Below are 21,345 nucleotides of genomic sequence, written 5' to 3'. Positions count from 1 at the left end.
TTTATGTAAACTTCTGACTCTTGTGGTACAGTGTATTATAAGTGAAACAATCTGTCTGTAAACAATTGTTGGAAATATTAATTGTGTCATGCACAAAGTAGATGTACTAACCGACTTGCCAAAACTATAGTTTGTTAACAAGAAATTTGTGGAGTGGTTGAAAAACGAGTTTCAATGACTCCATCCTAAGTGTATGTAAACTTCCGACTTCAACTGTAGGTGTTCCTTTTGTCCAAGTGGGAAAGGGCAGTGTGGAGTGCGATTTAGATTGCGTCATCTGTGGATCTGTTGGGGCCGTATGCGAATTGGAGTGGGTCTATGGTTTCCGGGATGATGGTGTTGATGGTGTTGATGTCAGCCACGAGCAGCCTTTCAAAGCACCTCATGGCGGTTGTCATTTAGGCAGGTTACCTTCGCATTCTTGGGCACAGAGACTATGGTGGTCTGCTTGAAACGTGGGTATTACAGACTCGGTCAGGGAGAGGTTGAAAATGTCAGTGAAGACACTTGCCAGTTAGTCCGCGCATGCTCGGAGTACACACCCTGGTAATCCATCTGGCCCCTCTGCCTTTTTAAAGGTCTTGCTCACATCGGCTACGGAGAGCGTGATCACACAGTTGTCCGGAACAGCTGGTGCTCTCATGCATGCTTCAGTGTTGCTTGCCTCGAAGCGAGCATAAAAGGCATTTAGCTCGTCTGGTAGGCTCGCGTCATTGGGCAGCTCCCAGCTGGGTTTCCCCTTTTTGGTGCTATAGTGGATCCTTTTTGGTGCTATATAGCACATTTTTTTGAAGATTCTATAAAGAACCATGCTGATAAGGTTATAAATGGAACATGTATGGGCTGTAAAGAACCCTTTCCTAAGGTTCGATGAAGAACCATTTAAAAAAATGATATAGCACCAAAAAACAGTTCCGATATGGTTATAACTAGGGTTGCAAATGGAGGGTATATTACTGTAAACGTTCTAAGTTTACCTGTAAACCACCAGAATTTTGGCATCGTTCAAGGACTTCTCTCTTTATTTTACCCACAAACAAAATCATGTATAGTCTAGTATAGTCCAACGTAGCTCAGTTGGTAGAGCATGGTGCTTGCAAGGCCAGGGTTGTGGGTTCGATTCCCATGGGGGACAAGTATAAAAATAAAAGTGTGAAAATGTGTAATTGAGCAGTTTTGACATGCATCATCCAAACAGCGGCTGAAGGGCAAATGCGATCTAATGCCGACTTCTCGGCGACATCTTGCCAATATGTGAACGCTCTCCATACTACATCGGCCCGATGTATCATGTATACATCGGGCTGACGTCAGCGAGATGTGTGTTTGCTGTCTGGTGTGATGACATGCATGAGTGATTGATTGATATATATTGAAGTAGGCCTTTAGGCCAATATGTAAGTTATGTTAAGACAGCTACAGTAAACAGGACTCTTAGTCCTACAGCTCCATGTCATTTCAATAAAAACCTTGAACCCGCCTGTCCCTGAATTTAACTAAATATGTGTATTTTACACTCTAGCAGTAGGCCTACATTAAGATAAATATCATAAAAGACCAAAACTTACTGAGCATTTTATCCTCAAAGCACCATGAAGGTCTGCTGCATGGTAAACAAAATATTAATATATTTCTTTGTGATCGTGTATATTAAATTGATTTATTAAACTGACTGCTATTGGTAGGCTACTCGTTGTGTCCCGGCTATTCTACTGTAGAATAGCCGTGACTCAACGAGTAGCCTACCAATAGCAGCCAGTTTAATAAATCAATTTAATATACACAATCACAAAGAAATCCATTAATATTTTGTTTAGAAAGGTCATAAAAAAAACATGATACTATATTTCAATAGAACAGAATAGCATGTTTTAAGATGTATTTCTCTGTGCTATAGTAGCTGATGCTATGGTTGCTTCATGTCAACAAAATTAATGAACTTGTTATGCTCTTTCAGATAGGGTATAGCAATCAAAACGTCTGGCCTGCATGGATAGCTGTAGGATTATTTGGAAAGGTAAGCAGGCACCAACAAGCTTCATAAACATGCCCTCAAAGATGCCCTCTGGTGGTTTCAATGAGCATTAACAGCAACAATGGCTGACAGTAAAATACTATGACATCATGCACTGTAACATGCTATACCATACCGCAGCATCCTGCAAGCTGTGCTGCAGTATGATGCAACTTTTAAATGAGGACCCACTGTATACCTTGGCCACTGAGGAACATTCATCGTCTTCTTGGTAAGCAACTTGGCCTTGTATTGTATGTTATCGTCCTGCTCAAAGGTGAATTCCTCTCCCAGTCTCTGGTGTAAAGCATACTGAAGCAGGTTTTCCTCTAGGATTTTGTCTGTGTTTAGCTCCATCCCATTTCTTTTTATCCTGAAAAAATCCCCAGTATTTGCTGATGTCAAGCATACCCATTATGGGTGTGAACATTAAAACATTTAAACGAAGTTGGGATCCTTAACGTTGAGAAAAATCCTTAACCGAAAAACGTTTTATTTTGTGTGTTTTTTCTCTCACTTAATTAAAATCACAGTTCAGTTATCACAAAACATATTATTTTCCGTGCTATAGCCGATAGGCTATAAAACCAGAGGAAGAGGCTAACTTTAGGCTACTTGGTGAATTTATAAGGCACTCAAGACAAGACATTGCGAGATGCAGATTACCAAAACATATGAGCATGCTTCTGCCTTCTTCTGCCTCTCTCTCCCTCAAGCTGGCCTGCCTGCTCTGTCTCTTTGCTAATGATGCAGGTGTGTGTTCGGTCTTCGGTCTGTTGGGTGTAGAATATTCTAGCCTATTCATGGTACCAATGTTTTGCGAGCACAGGGTAGCCTACTCTTCGTTTTAGCCTCATAAGAAATTACAGTAGGCTACCAGTAGCCTGTATCGATTATGCTTTTCAGGCACAATGGAATGTGGCCCCTTGAAAGCGCCTCAGCTACATCATGTTTGTCTGTCTGTTAGGGTAGGCTATACTATGGCCAACACGAAACCTTCTCTGGTGATATGAATGGACATTTTACTTGTTTGTAAAGGAATGCCGCTTCTGAATTGGGACTAAAATCCATCACTAGACAACCAGAACTGTCAATCAAATAGTCGTGAGCTGCTGTGTGCAGCCTGCTGCCGTGAGTGCAGACCACTCTCTCCTAAAAAACGTGGTTATAACGGGATTTACCAAGACATTTAGTAGAAATAAAACATCTAGTTACCATACCATAAAAAATTGCATAAAAAAACAACACAGCAGCACATCACGTTTATTGTTGTCAGAGAAAAAATACAGAACATTTTACGCCGGAGCAGAATTCTACTGTCTGAAAAGGTACAGACCTGATGCAGCACTTTTTCAATTGTCTGAAAAGTTATCGATTAAGGCTAGCGACATGTTTCAGTAGCTGCGTTCTATGTTTGTAAAGGATTGAGGTAGATATAACTTAATTGCCCAGCAGCGGTCATACATACAGTGGGGAGAACAAATATTTGATTCACTGCCGATTTTGCAGGTTTTCCTATTTGACGCGTTCTGTCTCCTAGAGATGAACGTACTTTCGTGCGAAAAGTGCAAATCAATCCCAGAACAACAGCAAAGGACCTTGTGAAGATGCTGGAGGAAACAGGTACAAAAGTATCTACAGTGGGGAGAACAAGTATTTGATACTCTGCCGATTTTGCAGGTTTTCCTACTTACAAAAATCCAGAAAATCACATTGTATGATTTTTAAGTAATTAATTTGCATTTTATTGCATGACATAAGTATTTGATACATCAGAAAAGCAGAACTTAATATTTGGTACAGAAACCTTTGTTTGCAATTACAGAGATCATACGTTTCCTGTAGGTCTTGACCAGGTTTGCACACACTGCAGCAGGGATTTTGGCCCACTCCTCCATACAGACCTTCTCCAGATCCTTCAGGTTTCGGGGCTGTCGCTGGGCAATACGGACTTTCAGCTCCCTCCAAAGATGTTCTATTGGGTTCAGGTCTGGAGACTGGCAAGGCCACTCCAGGACCTTGAGATGCTTCTTACGGAGCCACTCCTTAGTTGCCCTGGCTGTGTGTTTCGGGTCGTTGTCATGCCGGAAGACCCAGCCACGAACCATCTTCAATGCTCTTACTGAGGGAAGGAGGTTGTTGGCCAAGATCTCGCGATACATGGCCCCATCCATCCTCCCCTCAATATGGTGCAGTCGTCCTGTCCCCTTTGCAGAAAAGCATCCCCAAAGAATGATGTTTCCACCTCCATGCTTCACGGTTGGGATGGTGTTCTTGGGGTTGTACTCATCCTTCTTCTTCCTCCAAACACGGCGAGTGGAGTTTAGACAAAAAAGCTATATTTTTGTCTCATCAGACCACATGACCTTCTCCCATTCCTCCTCTGGATCATCCAGATGGTCATTGGCAAACTTCAGACGGGCCTGGACATGCGCTGGCTTGAGCAGGGGGACCTTGCGTGCACTACAGGATTTTAATCCATGACGGCGTAGTGTGTTACTAATGGTTTTCTTTGAGACTGTGGTCCCAGCTCTCTTCAGGTCATTGACCAGGTCCTGCCGTGTAGTTCTGGGCTGATCCCTCACCTTCCTCATGATCATTGATGCCCCACGAGGTGAGATCTTGCATGGAGCCCCAGACCGAGGGTGATTGACCATCATCTTGAACTTCTTCCATGTTCTAAAAATTGCGCCAACAGTTGTTGCCTTCTCACCAAGCTGCTTGCCTATTGTCCTGTAGCCCATCCCAGCCTTGTGCAGGTCTACAATTTTATCCCTGATGTCCTTACACAGCTCTCTGGTCTTGGCCATTGTGGAGAGGTTGGAGTCTGTTTGATTGAGTGTGTGGACAGGTGTCTTTTATACAGGTAACGAGTTCAAACAGATGCAGTTAATGCAGGTAATGAATGGAGAACAGGAGGGCTTCTTAAAGAAAAACTAACAGGTTTGTGAGAGCCGGAATTCTTACTGGTTGGTAGGTGATCAAATACTTATGTCATGCAATAAAATGCAAATGAATTACTTAAAAATCCTACAATGTGATTTTCTGGATTTTTGTTTTAGATTCCATCTCTCACAGTTGAAGTGTACCTATGATAAAAATTACAGACCTCTAGATGCTTTGTAAGTAGGAAAACCTGCAAAATCGGCAGTGTATCAAATACTTGTTCTCCCCACTGTACATAATAGGACCTTATTTTCTGCATTGTAAATTGGATGTTTTTTTTCTTATAGTTTTAATGGAAAAAAACTGACCATTTAAACATTCAGCAAAATTGTCCATTTGTCACGTCCCCTACACCCATACCATGATGCCGCCGCCACCACCATGCTTGAAAATAAAGAGGCAGTTACTCCATGATGTGTTGTGTTGGATTTGCATTGTGTATTCCTTTGCTGTTTTTTTTGTTGTTGCAGTTTTACTTTAGTGCTTTGTTGCATACAAGATGCATGTTTTGGAATATTTTCTATTCTGTATATTTGCATTATTTTTTTCACTCTGTCATTATTGTGGAGTCACTACATTTACAATGTTGATCCATCCTCAGTTTTCTACCATCACCGTCATTGAACTCTGTAGCTGTTTTAAAATCACCAATGGCCTCATGGTAACATCCCTGACCAGTTTCATTCCTGTCCTGCAGCTCAGTTCAGAAGGACGACTATCTTTTATGTGTCTGGATGGTTTAATTTATAATCCACAGCATAATTATTAACTTGACCATGCTTAAAGAGAAATTCAAAGTGTGATTTGTTATTGTTACCCATCTACCAATCACTGCCCTTCTTTATGAGGCTTTCGAAAAGTTCCCTGGTCTTTGTAGTAGTATCTGTTCTTGAAATTCAATACTTGACTGAGGGACCAGATGTTGTATGTATGGGGGTTAAAGGAAATGTTAGTCATTCAAAAATCATGTCAACCCCTATTATTGACACAGAGTCCATATAACTTATTATGTGATTTGTTGAGCCAAATTTTACTCCTGCACTAATTTAGGCTTGCCTAAAGAAATGGGCGGATTACTTACGCAACGACTATATTTTAGTTATAAAAATTTTATTTATCTTTGTGTAGATTGTTGACAAAAAATGCTAATTTAGGAAAGGGCCAATTTTAGCTACCTGGCTAACTAGCCACCGTAGGACAACAACACAACGAGATGCAACAATTCAAAATGTTCTGTCAATGATGTATGCTCTCAATATGATTTGATAGGAGTGACGCCAAATCCAAACTGGCTTCCGTTTACACTTTTTTTTGGTGCGCCAGGACCATTCACAGTTGAACTCACTCAGTTTAGCTCAACGCTGATTGGCAATTTTTTTATACTTTTTTTGTCAAGGGAGGCCAGACGCTTTCTTGCTTCCCTTGCCTTCAATGCTACGGGCGGCAAAAATGTCATACTCGTTTGCACCAGACAGCATCAGATAGATGGCCTACACATAGAGAGACAGAGGGGGGCTGTTTCGCTCGCTCAGATGATTTCTCCTGTGAGATACATTCAGCCTCTTGCAAATTGAAGGACAATTATGAAACACAGAGAGACAAAATTATTATTATTATTTTTATTATTTTTTATTATTGGTCAATTTATTGGGGAAGCCTGGCTTCCCTTGGCATCCATAAATACACACCACTGCATGCTAGTGCATAAAATCTCTAGTTGTGTTTTTTTTGTATAGGAAAGGGGACTTACCCAACATCAAGCTTGTGAAGGGGGATACACATTTATGATAGCTAGTGACCGAGGATGATAAACCCGGTGACCACTAGATTTCCTCGTATACCCATATTAAGATCAAATGTACTTGAATTTTCATCAGTATTGTGTGAATGACAAGCCATTCAATTTATTTTGGGGTATCTATAGTAATCTTCAAATCATTTGTCTTCATTATTGGTTTCAAGTGAGCTTGGTTGCATCCCCCATCTTAAAGTGTAAGATGGCATTTGATATCACAAAGTATGCTGTATTTCCATTTCTCCTGGATTGCCATTTCTCATTTAGTTAGCCCCACCCCAGAAATGCAAATCAGTTGTCAAATCAGTTTACAGAGAAAATACATGTATGTATATGTCTAACAGATCCCATAAGTGTTCTCCAAAATGTCCCAGATATGTTCATATGCAAATCATATACAATAGTGACATTTTTCATCAGTGCAGCAAGCTAGAGGACTATCTATCAAGTACTGTTGAAAATCAATTTGATCTGTGGGTATACGACGACACTTAGTGGTCGTATGGTTGATTTCTCCCTAATCATCATTTCTATCTCCCTCTCGCTGTTCACTGTTTGTTGTGAGTACTATACTACATAATTTTGCCCATGCGCAAAGTGCCATTTTGGAGGAAATTGCTGGGAACGAGAAGCGCTGATACAAATCAGTGATTTGTTATCCAATTTACCTGATGTTTATCTACGTTTATTTTGAAATTATTTCCTTATGTTATTTTAAATGATTGAAAAAGAAGCACGGACGATCAGCACAATTCCAGCGCAAATGCAAGAGCAGAATACTGCGTTTTCAGGGTATGTGAATGAGGCCGGGACGGGAGGTTAGCGTAGTTTGGGAGGCTAGTACAGCCCGCTAGCTAGCCAGCGAAATAGCCTAATCGATGGGCTCAAGCTGCTTTTGATTAATATCCGGCATAATAACAGTGGATAGTTAGCTAGCTATGTTATCAAGACCATATCAACATTTGGACTGAGAATGACAGCTCATTTCTGTTGACATCTTCGTTTTGAGAAGCTAAAGCTAGTACGTTAGCTAACTGGTTGTAGCAACACTCTTGTGACCGACTACCAGATAATGTTTTGTGGAAAGCAGTGAGTTTTATTATTGTGCATTGGGTTATTTTAGTTACCGTAACTAGCTACTGTTAAAATAGCTGACTAAACTCCACTCCATGGTGAATGAAGTTTCCATCCGTTGCAGTTAATCAGAAACTTCCTTCACCGTGGAGTTTAGTCCGCTAATTTAGCTAATCTTAGACGTGTTTTGACCTATGTGATGCTAGCCACAATAAGGATTAGTCATTGAATTTGTGGTTCGCCTTCAAAATAAAAGTCCCCCATTTGAAATGGATACAAATAGTGGAACCGTTACTTATTTGATCTAGGAAATGTTAAACAAGTTTGGAATGTTGCCATATAAATTTAACAAAAGAGAATTACCTAATTTGACCAAAATAAATATATATTCAGTTGAAATCACACTGTGGCTGTATTAGACATCATAATTCCCTTACAAAAAAAGATTGCACTTGGAGTGCAGTATAACTGCAGTGTGTTGCAAATACTGCATCTTACATATCAACAAAAAAATACTGCCATCATTTTGACATGTAACTGCAGTTACAGTGCAGTATAACTGCAGTTATTCTGCAATTACTGTGTCCAAAATACCTGTAAGGGTTGAATTGAATATTTCACAGTACAGCCTTACCTATGGATTGTTGCTCCATGAAATGGGGAATGTCTACTCAATGACACCCACAGAACACAACTGTGAAGAGTTTACACAAATATTAGCATTGCAGTTCTTATTGCGGGACATTGACTACCCCATTTCATTGACACAATCCATAGGTGAGGCTGTACAGTGCAATATGAATGTCCAATACACATAGTAGGTTGACTGGCAATGATGTGGCTCATTTCACAGTGGTTTCAGAGTTTCGCAATATGAGTTACGATGCTAATATTTGTGTAAACTCTTCACAGTTGTGTTCTGTGGGTGTCACTGAGTAGACTTATACCCCATTTCATTGATCCACAATCGATAGGTAAGGCTGTACAGTGAAGTGATAATTCCAGAGAAGCCGATGTTTGGAGGATATATTGCCATGGGTGTTGTTTCGTCTCGGGTCGGCAAACTGTGCCAATATATCCGCCAAACACCGACTTCGAGGGCATTATCACTTTTATACAACGGGTTACCAACATTTTCAAATAATGATTTGCATATTTTCATTACATTTTCTATTTTGATGAATTTATTCATACTATTTCATCCTTCCACAAGATATAGTCCCGACACAAATCTAGGGTTGCTACCTAAGCTGGCTGGTCGTTTGTTCTATCGGTTCGGTTGCCAGAGACACGATCCAGTCGTTAAGTATTTTTGTTCTGTATCTATGGACGTGACCTAGTCGTTCGTTCTAAATGTTCTATTGCCATACTGGCTGGCAACGTTCTTATCCCTTGCTTGCTAGCTAGCCAACTACGGCTAATTTACAGTCACGTCAAACAGTGCAGCTAGAATAACAACAAAGTAGCTGCATTTGCATTTAGTTAAACTGTTTTCTAGTCACATTTATTTGGATATATTCAGAACAATGAGCTAATGAGGCGCGAGTTCACCTGGCTCTCTTGTCAGGACACTGTCGTTCAGAGGAGCTAGTCAACAACACAGGCTAACACAATCACTTAAAACTGAAGCTGGAAAGACTGCAAACTAGCTGCACTTCATTTTGTTTTAACTGTTTTCTATTGAAATTTCTATGTAAATATTCATAAAATTATGCAGACTCATGATTTCGACTGGCTGAGAAAAGCTGCCTGCCTGTGTCTCTTCCTGACTCCCGACCCCTACACGTTCATTATTATGGGACAGCTGGAGATCGAATTTCAATATTGAAACGGTGTTGCAAATGTCAGAGCCAGACTGCAAGTTTTTTATAAATTGTCTGGCTGGGCTGGATTGCGAAGTGAGATGGAACAGAGTAATTAGGCATTTCAATGTCATAGCTTTAGCCGGTGGTAACTTGTGGAATAGACACCAGCTGGAATGTGGTTTTAACCAGTCAGCGTCCAGGATTAGACCCAGCCGTTGTATAATTAAGTATAAGAATGCCCCCAATGCAATTCTGAAGTCTAAAACATCCACAGTGCGATTTCAAATTATTTGTAAAATTATAAATTTTTTCAATTTAACTAATTATTGTATTTTGTTGAATTGATTTAACAATATTCCAAACTTGTTTAGCATTATCTCGTCAAAATATGGCATGATTCAACTATTTGTATTCAACACACACACATCTAATGGCGCCGGAGAAGATGGCTGCCGTTTTACAGCCCTCTGACCAATTGTACTATTATGTGTGTTTTTCCGCGTTATTTGTAATTTATTCTGTACATAGTGTTTCTGCCATCGTCTCTTATGACCAAAAATAGCTTCTGGATATCAGGACAGCGATTACGCACCTCGTATTGGAGAAATATTTTTTCTTCAACAAGTCTGACGCAAAGGATATTCTACAGACACCCGACAAGGTCCAAATCCCGATCATTCGCATGAGAAAGAGATATCGTGGACGTAGGTCAGGGTGCCTTGTAAGGATCCGACGGCGAGCGAGTAAGCTGCCTCTTCCATCAATCCTATTTGCCAATGTTCAATCATTTGAAAATAAATTGGATGACCTAAGATCAAGGTTATCCTACCAACGGGACATTAAAAACTGTAATATCTTATGTTTCACCGAGTCGTGGCTGAACGACGACATGGATAACATACAGCTGGCGGGATATACGCTACATCGGCAGGATAGAACAGCTGACTCCAGTAAGACAAGGGGTGGTGGTCTGTGTATGTTTATAAACAACAGCTGGTGCATAAAATCTAATACTAAGGAAGTCTCAAAGTTTTGCTCGCCTGAGTTAGAGTATCTCATGATAAGTTGTAGACCACACTATTTACCAAGAGAGTTTTCATCTATATTTTTCGTAGCTGTCTATTTACCAGACGAGCTAAATTAATTCCTGAAGTCAGCATGCCAATTGCACGCTCCCTCAACTGGAGACATCTGTGGCATTGTGTTGTGTCACAAAACTGCACATTCTAGTGGCCTTTTATTGTCCCCAGCACAAGGTCCACCTGTGTAATGATCATTCTGTTTAATCTGCTTCTTGATATGCCACACCTATCAGGTGGATGGATTATCTTGGCAAAAGAGAAAAGCTCACTAACAGGGATGTAAGCAAATTTGTGCACAACATTTGAGAGAAATAAGCATTTTGTGCGTATGGAAAATTTCTGGGATCTTTTATTTCAGCTCATGGAACATGGGACCAACACTTTACATGTTGCGTTCATACTTTTGTTCAGTGTACGTACAGTGCCATAATAACCCACTCTTGTCATGTCCTCTCTTTCAGATCCCTTAATCCTTTGAAGTGGTCGGTTTTGTGGGCACAGCAAGTGTGACAATCCATTTAATTTTGTACTGGGATGCCTTGGACTTCAACTTGGACAACCTGAGTGACAGTGACTGGAGGGGAAACACCCTCTCATATCGATATCTTTCTTATGTGTTGCTCCATACTATAAACACGACAAAACAGCAACATTTATAGTTGGGACAAAGTATTTATTTCATATACGGAGTAGTATACTCTTGTGGTCCTCAGGATGTCTATCACCAACATGCCTACGAGTAACGACGCTTGCCTGAGCATTGTACACAGCTTGATGTGTCATAGGCAAGGGGCAGAGAGCGAGACCTTTGCCAAGCGAGCAATAGAAAGTCTGGTGAAAAAGCTAAAGGAGAAGAAGGATGAACTGGACTCCCTTATCACAGCCATCACCACCAATGGAGCTCACCCCAGCAAGTGCGTCACCATCCAGCGGACTCTGGATGGCCGCCTGCAGGTAGGGAGTACACCACTGTCTGGGGATCAGGGGTGTATTCACTAGTGCACACCGTAGCAAAACATGTAGTAACAGAAAATGTTTTGCAACAAAAACAAACCTTTGTCGTTGGACAATTTCAATTTAGTTCCTCCCCGTTTCGGCCCGTTTGCTTCTTTGGTTCCTAGTGAAAACACCCCTGAGATAAGCGGCCAGAGGTAAAAAGGGCGAGATGAGATGGCATTATGAGTGGGGATCTTGTAAAGGTGAAAAGTATAGGGTATGAGAACTATTAGCACTTTTGGGTGAAGAAAAAAGTATTTATTTAGTTAAATCAATGAGTTTAATCTTGTGTTCTCCAACCCTGTTCTTCTCAGGTAGCAGGGCGCAAAGGGTTCCCCCACGTGATCTACACTCGGTTGTGGAGATGGCCCGATCTGCATAAAAATGAACTGAAGCACGTCAAATACTGCCAGTTTGCGTTTGACCTGAAGTGTGACAACGTCTGCGTGAACCCCTACCACTATGACCGGGTGGTGTCTACGGGTATTGGTGAGTGCATTGATGCCTCTGGTGTAAGTTTATTTTTTTGTGTTTAACGCCTCTGAGTGATCGTTTTCAGCTTCTTTCCCGTTTTATTTCACAGACCTATCAAGCTTGACTCTTACCAGCACAGGTAAGTGACCTCCATTTTGATAGTTGTATACCTTATAACGGAATTATTTTCTGTTAATGTATGTTTTGTTTGTTGTTGACTTGTATCCTGACTGCTGCTCTCAGCTCCCAGCCTGGGACTGATGGTTAAAGATGAGTACGACTTTGACGGCCAGCCCCAGCTGCCCACCATGGATGGGAGTCACTCCCTCCAGACCATCCAGCATCCTCCCTCCAGCCGAGTTGGGCCCCCCCCGGAGCCCTTCAGCACTGCTGGCCTGCTGCCCCTCGCTGACGCCCGCACCGCCTCCACCTCCGCCTTCCCCAGCATCTCTGTTGGATCAGGAAGTGAGGGCCTACTCCTCCACTCTATCTCCCCTTATTTTATGGCTCTTTGTATCCTCCTCACCCAACTCATTAGAGGTCCTGAGTTATTCTTCTTTGGAATAATCCTGGAATGTTGTTTGTCATAGGCAAGGTTTGGGTGGTTTATTTGGCTACAGCTACTTGTGGCTTGTTGACCGAAGAGGACATAACCCCTAAATTGCATGCAAGAATCACCTCACAGTAATTTTCAAACTCATTCTGCGATGTAATGGCTTAGAAAAAGGAGCCTATTATGTTGCCCACCGGTGGTCACTTTCTCTTTTCCCGCTCATTGGCTATTATTAGCACCCCCCGACTCTCCCCTACCCTCTTTGAAATGTATAATAGCTCATTTACTGGCTGTATGGACAGTGACGAAGTGTGGCTCTCCCTACAATTCTCATCTGTAAGTATCCACCTATGCCCTTACAGATGCCACCTCCACCTGGATGAGAAATAGCAGCTTCACGCCCAACATGCCTCACCATCAGAATGGGCACCTGCAACACCACCCACCCATGCCTCATCCAGGGCACTACTGTGAGTCCATGCCACTCTCAGGATTACTGTATGTAGTAGTAGAACATGCATTTCACTTTTAGAACACTTAATACCCGCAACTCAGAACTCACTGATGTGGTAATTGAAGCAATTACGTTCCAACATTTAACATTGCTGCTTTCATGTCACCCTCGAAGGGCCTGTGCACAATGAGCATGACTTCCAGCCCCCCATATCCAACCATCCAGGTAAGTGAAGCACAATGCCTATATTCACCCGACAAGGTGTTCAGAGTGCCGTGAGTGGGTCTGGAGAGGAGAGGACTGAGTTTGGGGTGTTGTCGCTGCGGTCTGTTGCAGCGCCCGATTACTGGTGCTCCACCGCTTACTTTGAGATGGACGTCCAGGTGGGCGAGACCTTCAAGGTGCCCTCCACTTGCCCCGTCGTGACCGTGGACGGCTATGTGGACCCGTCGGGCGGAGACCGCTTCTGTCTGGGCCAGCTGAGCAACGTGCACCGGACAGAGGCCATCGAAAGAGCCAGGTATGGCGTCCCAGCCTCCTGCCCCCCTTACCGTTTAACTGTGTTGAGCTTCTGGCTCTGAATGGAGGTGAATTCATGACATTGCCCGGGAAGAGTATTTGGTCAACCCACTGATAATAACTGCTGTTCTTTTCACTTCCAAAGGCTCCACATCGGGAAGGGGATCCAGCTGGAGTGCAAAGGTGAAGGGGACGTGTGGGTGCGTTGCCTTAGCGACCACGCCGTATTTGTGCAGAGCTACTACCTGGACAGGGAAGCCGGCCGCGCCCCCGGCGACGCCGTGCACAAGATCTACCCCAGCGCCTACATCAAGGGAGGTCCCAACTCCTCCGTTTGCTTAGCATTACCAATGTGTTCATTGTGTTGTTATCCACCCCCTGGTGTCCAAGCTGTGAATTGCATGTAGCTGGTAGTAAATGTACACTACATGACCAAAAGTATGTGGACACCTGGGGGTGGAACATCTCATTCCAAAATCATTGGCATTAATATGGAGTTGGTCCCCCCTTTGCTGCTATAACAGCCTCCACTCTTCTGGGAAGGCTTTCCACTAGATGTTGGAACATTGCTGCTGGGACTTGCTTCCATTCAGCCACAAGAGCATTAGTGAGGTCGGGCACTGATGTTGGGCGATTAGGCCTAGCTCGCAGTCGGCATTCCAATTAATCCCAATGGTGTTCGATGGGGTTGAGGTCAGGGCACTGTGCAGGCCAGTCAAGTTCTTCCACACCGATCTCGACAAACCATTTCTTTATGGACCTCACTTTTCATGCTGAAACAGGAAAGGGCCTTCCCCAAACTGTTGCCACAAAGTTGGATTCACATAATGGTCTAGAACAGGGGTGTCAAACTCATTTTAGCTCAGGGGCCACCTGGAGGAAAATCTATTCCCAAGTGGGCCGGACCGGAAAAATCATGGTATATATAACTTAAAAACAACAACTTCAGATTGTTTTCTTTGTTTTAATACGATCAACATACAACATAAAGCTGGAGCCTGAGGACAGTGTGTCCAAAATAGTACAAGCACAACATCACTATTAATCATAAAACACGTCAAGTTTATTTGAAAATTCTAAAGAAAAAGAACACACAAACACACAATGCCTCAGTGATTAACAGAACTGTTTCACAGATCACAGAACTATATCAGGGTGTCATTTCTCAGGCAGAAATGTAGATAAAAATAATGAAATCCTGTTCCCCAAACAAGTGCAAGAACCACAGAGTCAAGAATAGGTTAAATATACAAATAAAATAAAAACATATAAACATAAATCTGAAAGCGTTGCTCAAACTCCCGTAACAGTCCCATTATTTTATCTTTGAACCGCTTCATGTCTGCCACATGTTGGGTCGCGCACACATTTTTCAGACAGGGGAAGTGAGCTGCATCACCACCGGCAAGTTGCGTCTCCCACAATGACAGCTTCAACTTGAAAGAACGTATGCTGTCATAATACTGCGTGACAACTTTGTTGCGCCCTTGCAGCTGTTTGTTCAAGTTATTCAGGTGCTCTGTAACATCCACCATAAATGCAAGGTCCTGCATCCATTCTGCGGAATGAAATTCTAACACTGGTTTGCCCTTTTCTTCCACGAACTGTTCAATTTCTTCTCGTAAATCAAAGAAACACCTCAGCACAGCACCTCGGCTTAACCATCTTACCTCAGTGTGGTATGGCAGGCCATAGATGTGGTCTTTCTCTCTGAGAAGGCTGTCAAACTGACGGTGATTCAGGCTTCTGGATCGGATGAAATTAACAGTTTGGATGACCACCTTCATGACGTTATCCATCTTTAATGACTTGCAACACAAAGCCTCCTGGTGCAAAATACAGTGAAAAGTCAAAAAATCACGTCCTCCATTTGCAGATTGCACTTTCTCTCTGAACTTTGTCACAACGCCTGCTTTTTTCCCGATCATTGAGGGCGCACCATCTGTAGCCAGGCTGACAGCGCGGGACCAGTCCACTCCGACCCTGTCCAGCGCGCCGACGAGTGCGGTAAAAATATCAGCTGCTGTCGTTGTATCTGTCATCGGCACCAACTCCACGAACTCCTCGGTGACGGTCAATGTGTCATCAACTCCGCGGATGAAAATGGCCAGTTGTGCAACATCTGTAATGTCCGTGCTTTCATCAATTGCAACCGAAAATGCAATAAATGACTTTACTTTTTGCTTCAACTGGCTGTCCAAATCCACTGAAAGATCGGAAATCCTGTCTGCAACTGTGTTTCTTGTCAGGCTGATATTTGCAAAAGCCTGCCGCTTTTCAGGGCACACAATCTCCGCTGCCTTCATCATGCATGTTTTTACAAATTCACCCTCACTAAATGGTTTTGAAGCCACTGCGATTTCATTAGCAATGAGGTAGCTAGCTTTCACTGCAGCGTCACTGATGTCTCGGCTGTGAGTAAACACAGACTGCTGTTTCTTCAGACCCGCCAACAGTTCATTCACCTTCTCTCTTCTCCGCTGTCCTTGAAAGTTGTCATATTTGTCGGCATGAAGACTCGCATAGTGGCGACGAAGGTTATATTCTTTCAGCACTGCAACATGCTCTGAACACACCAAACATACAGCTTTCCCATTCAATTCCGTGAATAAATAGGATGACCATTTTTCTTGGAACACTTTTCTCTTTTTTGACAGAGACATATTGGGGCAATGAGGGTGCCAAAGCACATAATGTTAAAAGTAGAAGCCGTAATAAATATTGCGGGCAAAACAAAGTAGCTCATTGGCTGCACGTGCTTGACCTACTTGCTCTGCCCCGGTATAAACAGTTTGCTTGCTTAACACAATTGCTATTGCGCCATCCAGTGGACGCAATTTGAACAGCAGTTTATTTTATTGAAAAATTGCAGCGCATTTTTATACTTTACTTTTTTTTTCTTTTTTTTTATCATCTCGCGGGCCGGATTAAACCCGTTTGCGGGCCTGATCCGGCCCGCGGGCCGTACGTTTGACACCCCTGGTCTAGAATATCATTGTATGCTGTAGCGTTAAGATTTCCCTTCACTGGAACTAAGGGACCTAGCTCGAACCATGTAAACCAGCCCCAGACCATTATTCATCCTCCACCAAACTTTATAGTTGGCACTATGCATTCGGGCAGGTAGTGTTCTCCTAGCATCCTTCAAACCCAGATTCGTCCGTCGGACTGCCAGATGGTGAAGAGTGATTCATCACTCCAGAGAACGCGTTTTCACTGCTTCTGAGTCCAATGGCGGCGAGCTTTACACCACTCTAGCCGACGCTTGGCATTGCGCGTGGTGGTCTTAGGCTTGTGTGCGGCTGCTTGGCCATGGAAACCCATTTCATGAAGTTCCCGACGAACAGTTATTGTGCTGACGTTGCTTTCAGAGGCAGTTTGGAACTCGGTAGTAAGTGTTACAACCGAGGACAGACGATTTTTACACGCTACACACTTCAGCGGTCACGTTCATTGAGCTTGTGTGGCCTACCACTTCGCGGCTGAGCCGTTGTTGCTCCTAGACGTTTCCACTTCGCAATAACAGCACTTACAGTTGACCGGTCCGGCTCTAGCAGGGCAGAAATTTGACGAACTGACATGTTGGAAAGGTGGCATCCTATGACGGTGCCACACTGAAAGTCACTGAGCTCTTCAGTAAGGCCATTCTACTGCCAATGTTTGTCTATGGAGATTGTATGGCTGTGTGCTCGATTTTATACACTTGTCAGCAACGTGTGTGGCTGAAATAGCCGAATCCACTCATTTGAAGGGGTGTCCACATACATCCACATTTTGCATACGTATATAGTGTATGTTGGTTTTTGTTTGTTCCCCTTCCCAGGTGTTTGACCTGCGTCAGTGCCACAGGCAAATGCAGCAGCAGGCAGCGACGGCGCAGGCGGCAGCCGCAGCTCAGGCTGCCTCTATTGCTGGGAACATCTCTGGGCCGGGCTCCGTGGGAGGCATCGCTCCCGCCATCAGTAAGCAGCACAACACTTCTCTCCTTTGAGCAAGACTCACATACTCCCACAGACAGGACACTTGGCTGCTATTGACTCGCACACAACTTCACACCTGTTACATCACTCACACGCCACTTATCTAATAGATAAATGCAATGCTCACATAGCCCATTATTCTAAAGTAGTTTACCAATTGTCTCATCAAATTGCAGCATCGGTCAGTCATTGACGATGCGTAGGAATGCATACCTGTTCTGTTGTTAAGAAACCTCATAATCAGTGTGGATGTATAATGTTGTTGAGACGAAGGGAGGAGGGCAGATATATCAATGTAATGGAACCCAACTCGGGCTCACTCTCTCCTCACCCAGGCCTTTCGGCAGCAGCCGGCATCGGCGTGGACGACCTGAGGAGACTGTGCATCCTGCGCATGAGCTTCGTCAAGGGCTGGGGTCCCGACTACCCCCGGACGAGCATCAAGGAGACCCCCTGCTGGATCGAGATCCACCTACACCGCGCCCTCCAGCTACTGGACGAGGTGCTGCACACCATGCCCATCGCTGACCCCCAACCCTTGGACTGAACCACCAGACGGACCCCCCCCCCCCCTCCGCTGTGAAACTTCAGTATGAGAGAACTTGGAATGAGGCAAGGTAGGGGACAGGAAGTAAACAAAGACATGGTAGGGGACAGGAAGTAAACAAAGACTTGTGTTTCTGTCTATGGGTCTTTCCTCTTCTCTTTGCCTTCATAGTGTCAAGTATGTCCAGATCAGGACAGCAACTCTGATGAAGAAAGGGGGCTACTCTCCTCAATCGCTCTGGTGCTCTCAGATTGGTCACTTTCACCAGTGATCCCATCTGGGTAACCTTCTATGCAGTGTTTTCCACAAGCACATGGAGTATCCAGACACATAGAAAAAGTAGCCAGCCAGGCTCCCCTGGATTTTTTTTTGCAGAACAAGCTCTATTTTGGTGGCCTCTGGTACATTCTAATGCCTTGATTCCATATGAAATAAACAGCAAAATTATTGAATACTGTGTTTACAAGTTTAATGACTGAAAATGTATGAATTCAGTGTATTGTTAGTTGTTTAAGATATCGATCATATGATCAGGACTATTTTCAAAGTAAGAACATTAAACCTTTTTTAACATTTAACCTGCCTTCTCTTGAGATTGAAGTATTTTACTGCAAGATATGAATTGCCACAATTGTTTGTTCTTCAGATTATGTATTTTATTAAAACAGAAAAATGAATTAAAGGTTAAATGTAAAATTAAACAAATTGTGTGTTGGGCACTTTTTCAAATGACAAAATGGGTCTCTAAAATAAACATAAAATGCTCAATAAAGTTCTGGGTCCATAGGTGTTGAGAGAAGAGAGAGACCGACATCAGATAAGTTACTGAAAGAATTTCAACAAGTGTTCAACTATCTTTGTGAATTGCGGTATGTCATTTATAATAAAACTAATAGTTCGCCTAATGTCAGTTTATGTGACAAGATAAGCTAGCATAGTGTATCATTGTGCTATCTAAACCGCTGTAAAATATAATTTCCTTAACCAAAAATATACAGTGAGGGGGGAAAAAGTATTTGATCCCCTGCTGATTTTGTACGTTTCCCACTGACAAAGAAATTATCAGTCTATAATTTTAATGGTAGGTTTATTTGAACAGTGAGAGACAGAATAACAACAAAAAAATCCAGAAAAACGCATGTCAAAAATGTTATAAATTGATTTGCATTTTAATGAGGGAAATAAGTATTTGACCCCCTCTCAATCAGAAAGATTTCTGGCTCCCAGGTGTCTTTTATACAGGTAACGAGCTGAGATTAGGAGCACACTCTTAAAGGGAGTGCTCCTAATCTCAGTTTGTTACCTGTATAAAAGACACCTGTCCACAGAAGCAATCAATCAGATTCCTAACTCTCCACCATGGATATCAGGGACAAGATTGTAGACCTACACAAGGCTGGAATGGGCTACAAGACCATCGCCAAGCAGCTTGGTGTGAAGGTGACAACAGTTGGTGCGATTATTCGCAAATGGAAGAAACACAAAAGAACTGTCAATCTCCCTCGGCCTGGGGCTCCATGCAAGATCTCACCTCGTGGAGTTGCAATGATCATGAGAACGGTGAGGAATCAAACGTCACCCTCGAAACCTTAATGACTTGGAGAAGATCTGCAAAGAGGAGTGGAACAAAATCCCTCCTGAGATGTGTGCAAACCTGGTGGCCAACTACAAGAAACGTCTGACCTCTGTGATTGCCAACAAGGGTTTTGCCACCAAGTACTGAATCATGTTTTGCAGAGGGGTCAAATACTTATTTCCCTCATTAAAATGCAAATCAATTTATAACATTTTTGACATGCGTTTTTCTGGATTTGTTTGTTGTTATTCTGTCTCTCACTGTTCAAATAAACCTACCATTAAAATTATAGACTGATCATGTCTTTGTCAGTGGGCAAACGTACAAAATCAGCAGGGGATCAAATACTTTTTTCCCTCACTGTAGTAATTTCATCTGTTTGAAGCTGGAAAAGATACAAAAACAAAACTGAAAAATGGGAAGCATCTCACGCTTCTTAGAGTTTTTAATTTTATTTTTAGTTAACCCCCCCTTCGGAGCATGTGCAAAGCTATCATCAAGGTGAGGGGTGACTACTTTGAAGAATCTCAAATAGAAAATATATTTTGATTTGTTTAACTTTTTTGGTTACTACATGATTACATATGTGTTATGTCATAGTTTTGAGAGTTACCTCTGCTGCAGAGGATAAGTTCATTAGAGTTTCCAGCCTCAGAAATTGCAGCCCAAATAAATGCTTCACAGAGTTCAAGTAACAGACACATCTCAACATCAACTGTTCAGAGGAGACTGTGTGAATCAGGCCTTCATGGTCGAATTGCTGCAAAGAAACCACTACTAAATGACACCAATAAGAAGAAGAGACTTGCTTGGGCCAAGAAACACGAGCAATGGACATTAGACCGGTGGAAATGTGTCCTTTGGTCTGGAGTCTAAATTCAAGATTTTTGGTTCCAACAGCCGTGTCTTTGTGAGACGCGGTGTGGGTGAACGGATTATCTCTGCATGTGTATTTCCCACTGTAAAGCATGGAGGAGGAGGTGTTATGGTGTGAGGGTGCTGTGCTGGTGACACTGTCTGCGATTTATTTAGAATTCAAGGCACACTTAACCAGCATGGCTTGTTTGGGCTTAGTGGGACTATCATTTGTTTTTCAACAGGACAATGACCCACCACACCTCCAGGCTGTTTAAGGGCTATTTTACCAAGAAGGAGAGTGCTGATGTAGTGCTGCATCAGATGACCTGGCCTCCACAATCCCCCGACCTCAACCCAATTGAGATGATTTGGGATGAGTCGGACCGCAGTGAAGGAAAAGCAGCCAAAAAATGCTCAGCATATGTGGGAACTCCTTCAAGACTGTTAGAAAAGCATTCCAGGTGAAGCTGGTTGAGAGAATACCAAGAGTGTGCAAAGCTGTCATCAAGGCAAAGGGTGACTACTTTGAAAAATCTCAAATAGAAAATATATTTTGATTTAACTTTTTTGGTTACTACATGATTCCATATGTGTTATTTCATATTTTTGATGTCTTCACTGTTATTATACAATGTAAAAAATAGTAAAAATAAAGAAAAACCCTCGAATGAA

At 42.7% G+C, this 21,345-nt stretch overlaps 1 protein-coding gene across 1 annotated transcript; it reads left to right on the top strand.

Annotated features, from left to right (window-relative positions):
- Window positions 1-7,354: 7,354 nt before the first annotated feature.
- On the top strand, window positions 7,355-18,691 carry LOC311144917 (mothers against decapentaplegic homolog 4-like). Its single transcript, XM_084181096.1, has 11 exons — window positions 7,355-7,547; window positions 11,178-11,670; window positions 12,027-12,201; window positions 12,296-12,325; window positions 12,430-12,651; window positions 13,102-13,209; window positions 13,368-13,418; window positions 13,530-13,713; window positions 13,858-14,026; window positions 17,536-17,674; window positions 18,028-18,691. Exons 2-11 carry the CDS (start codon window positions 11,431-11,433, stop codon window positions 18,237-18,239), a joined length of 1,530 nt encoding a protein of 509 aa, XP_084037222.1. The 5' UTR covers window positions 7,355-7,547; window positions 11,178-11,430; the 3' UTR covers window positions 18,240-18,691.
- The last annotated feature ends 2,654 nt before the right edge of the window (window positions 18,692-21,345 follow it).

The sequence above is a fragment of the Coregonus lavaretus genome, assembly GCF_964263955.1.
Source record: "Coregonus lavaretus genome assembly, chromosome: 17".
Lineage (NCBI taxonomy): Eukaryota > Metazoa > Chordata > Actinopteri > Salmoniformes > Salmonidae > Coregonus > Coregonus lavaretus.
Note: the sequence above shows the minus strand (reverse complement) of the source record. Positions and strands in the feature narration are given on the sequence as shown.

Coding starts and splice junctions, on each gene's coding strand:
- LOC311144917 (XM_084181096.1), top strand. CDS start 11,431: ATGTCTATCACCAACATGCCTACGAGTAACGACGCTTGCCTGAGCATT. Junction 11,671..12,026: donor CTCTGGATGGCCGCCTGCAG/GTAGGGAGTACA, acceptor TGTTCTTCTCAG/GTAGCAGGGCGCAAAGGGTT. Junction 17,675..18,027: donor AGGCATCGCTCCCGCCATCA/GTAAGCAGCACA, acceptor CTCCTCACCCAG/GCCTTTCGGCAGCAGCCGGC.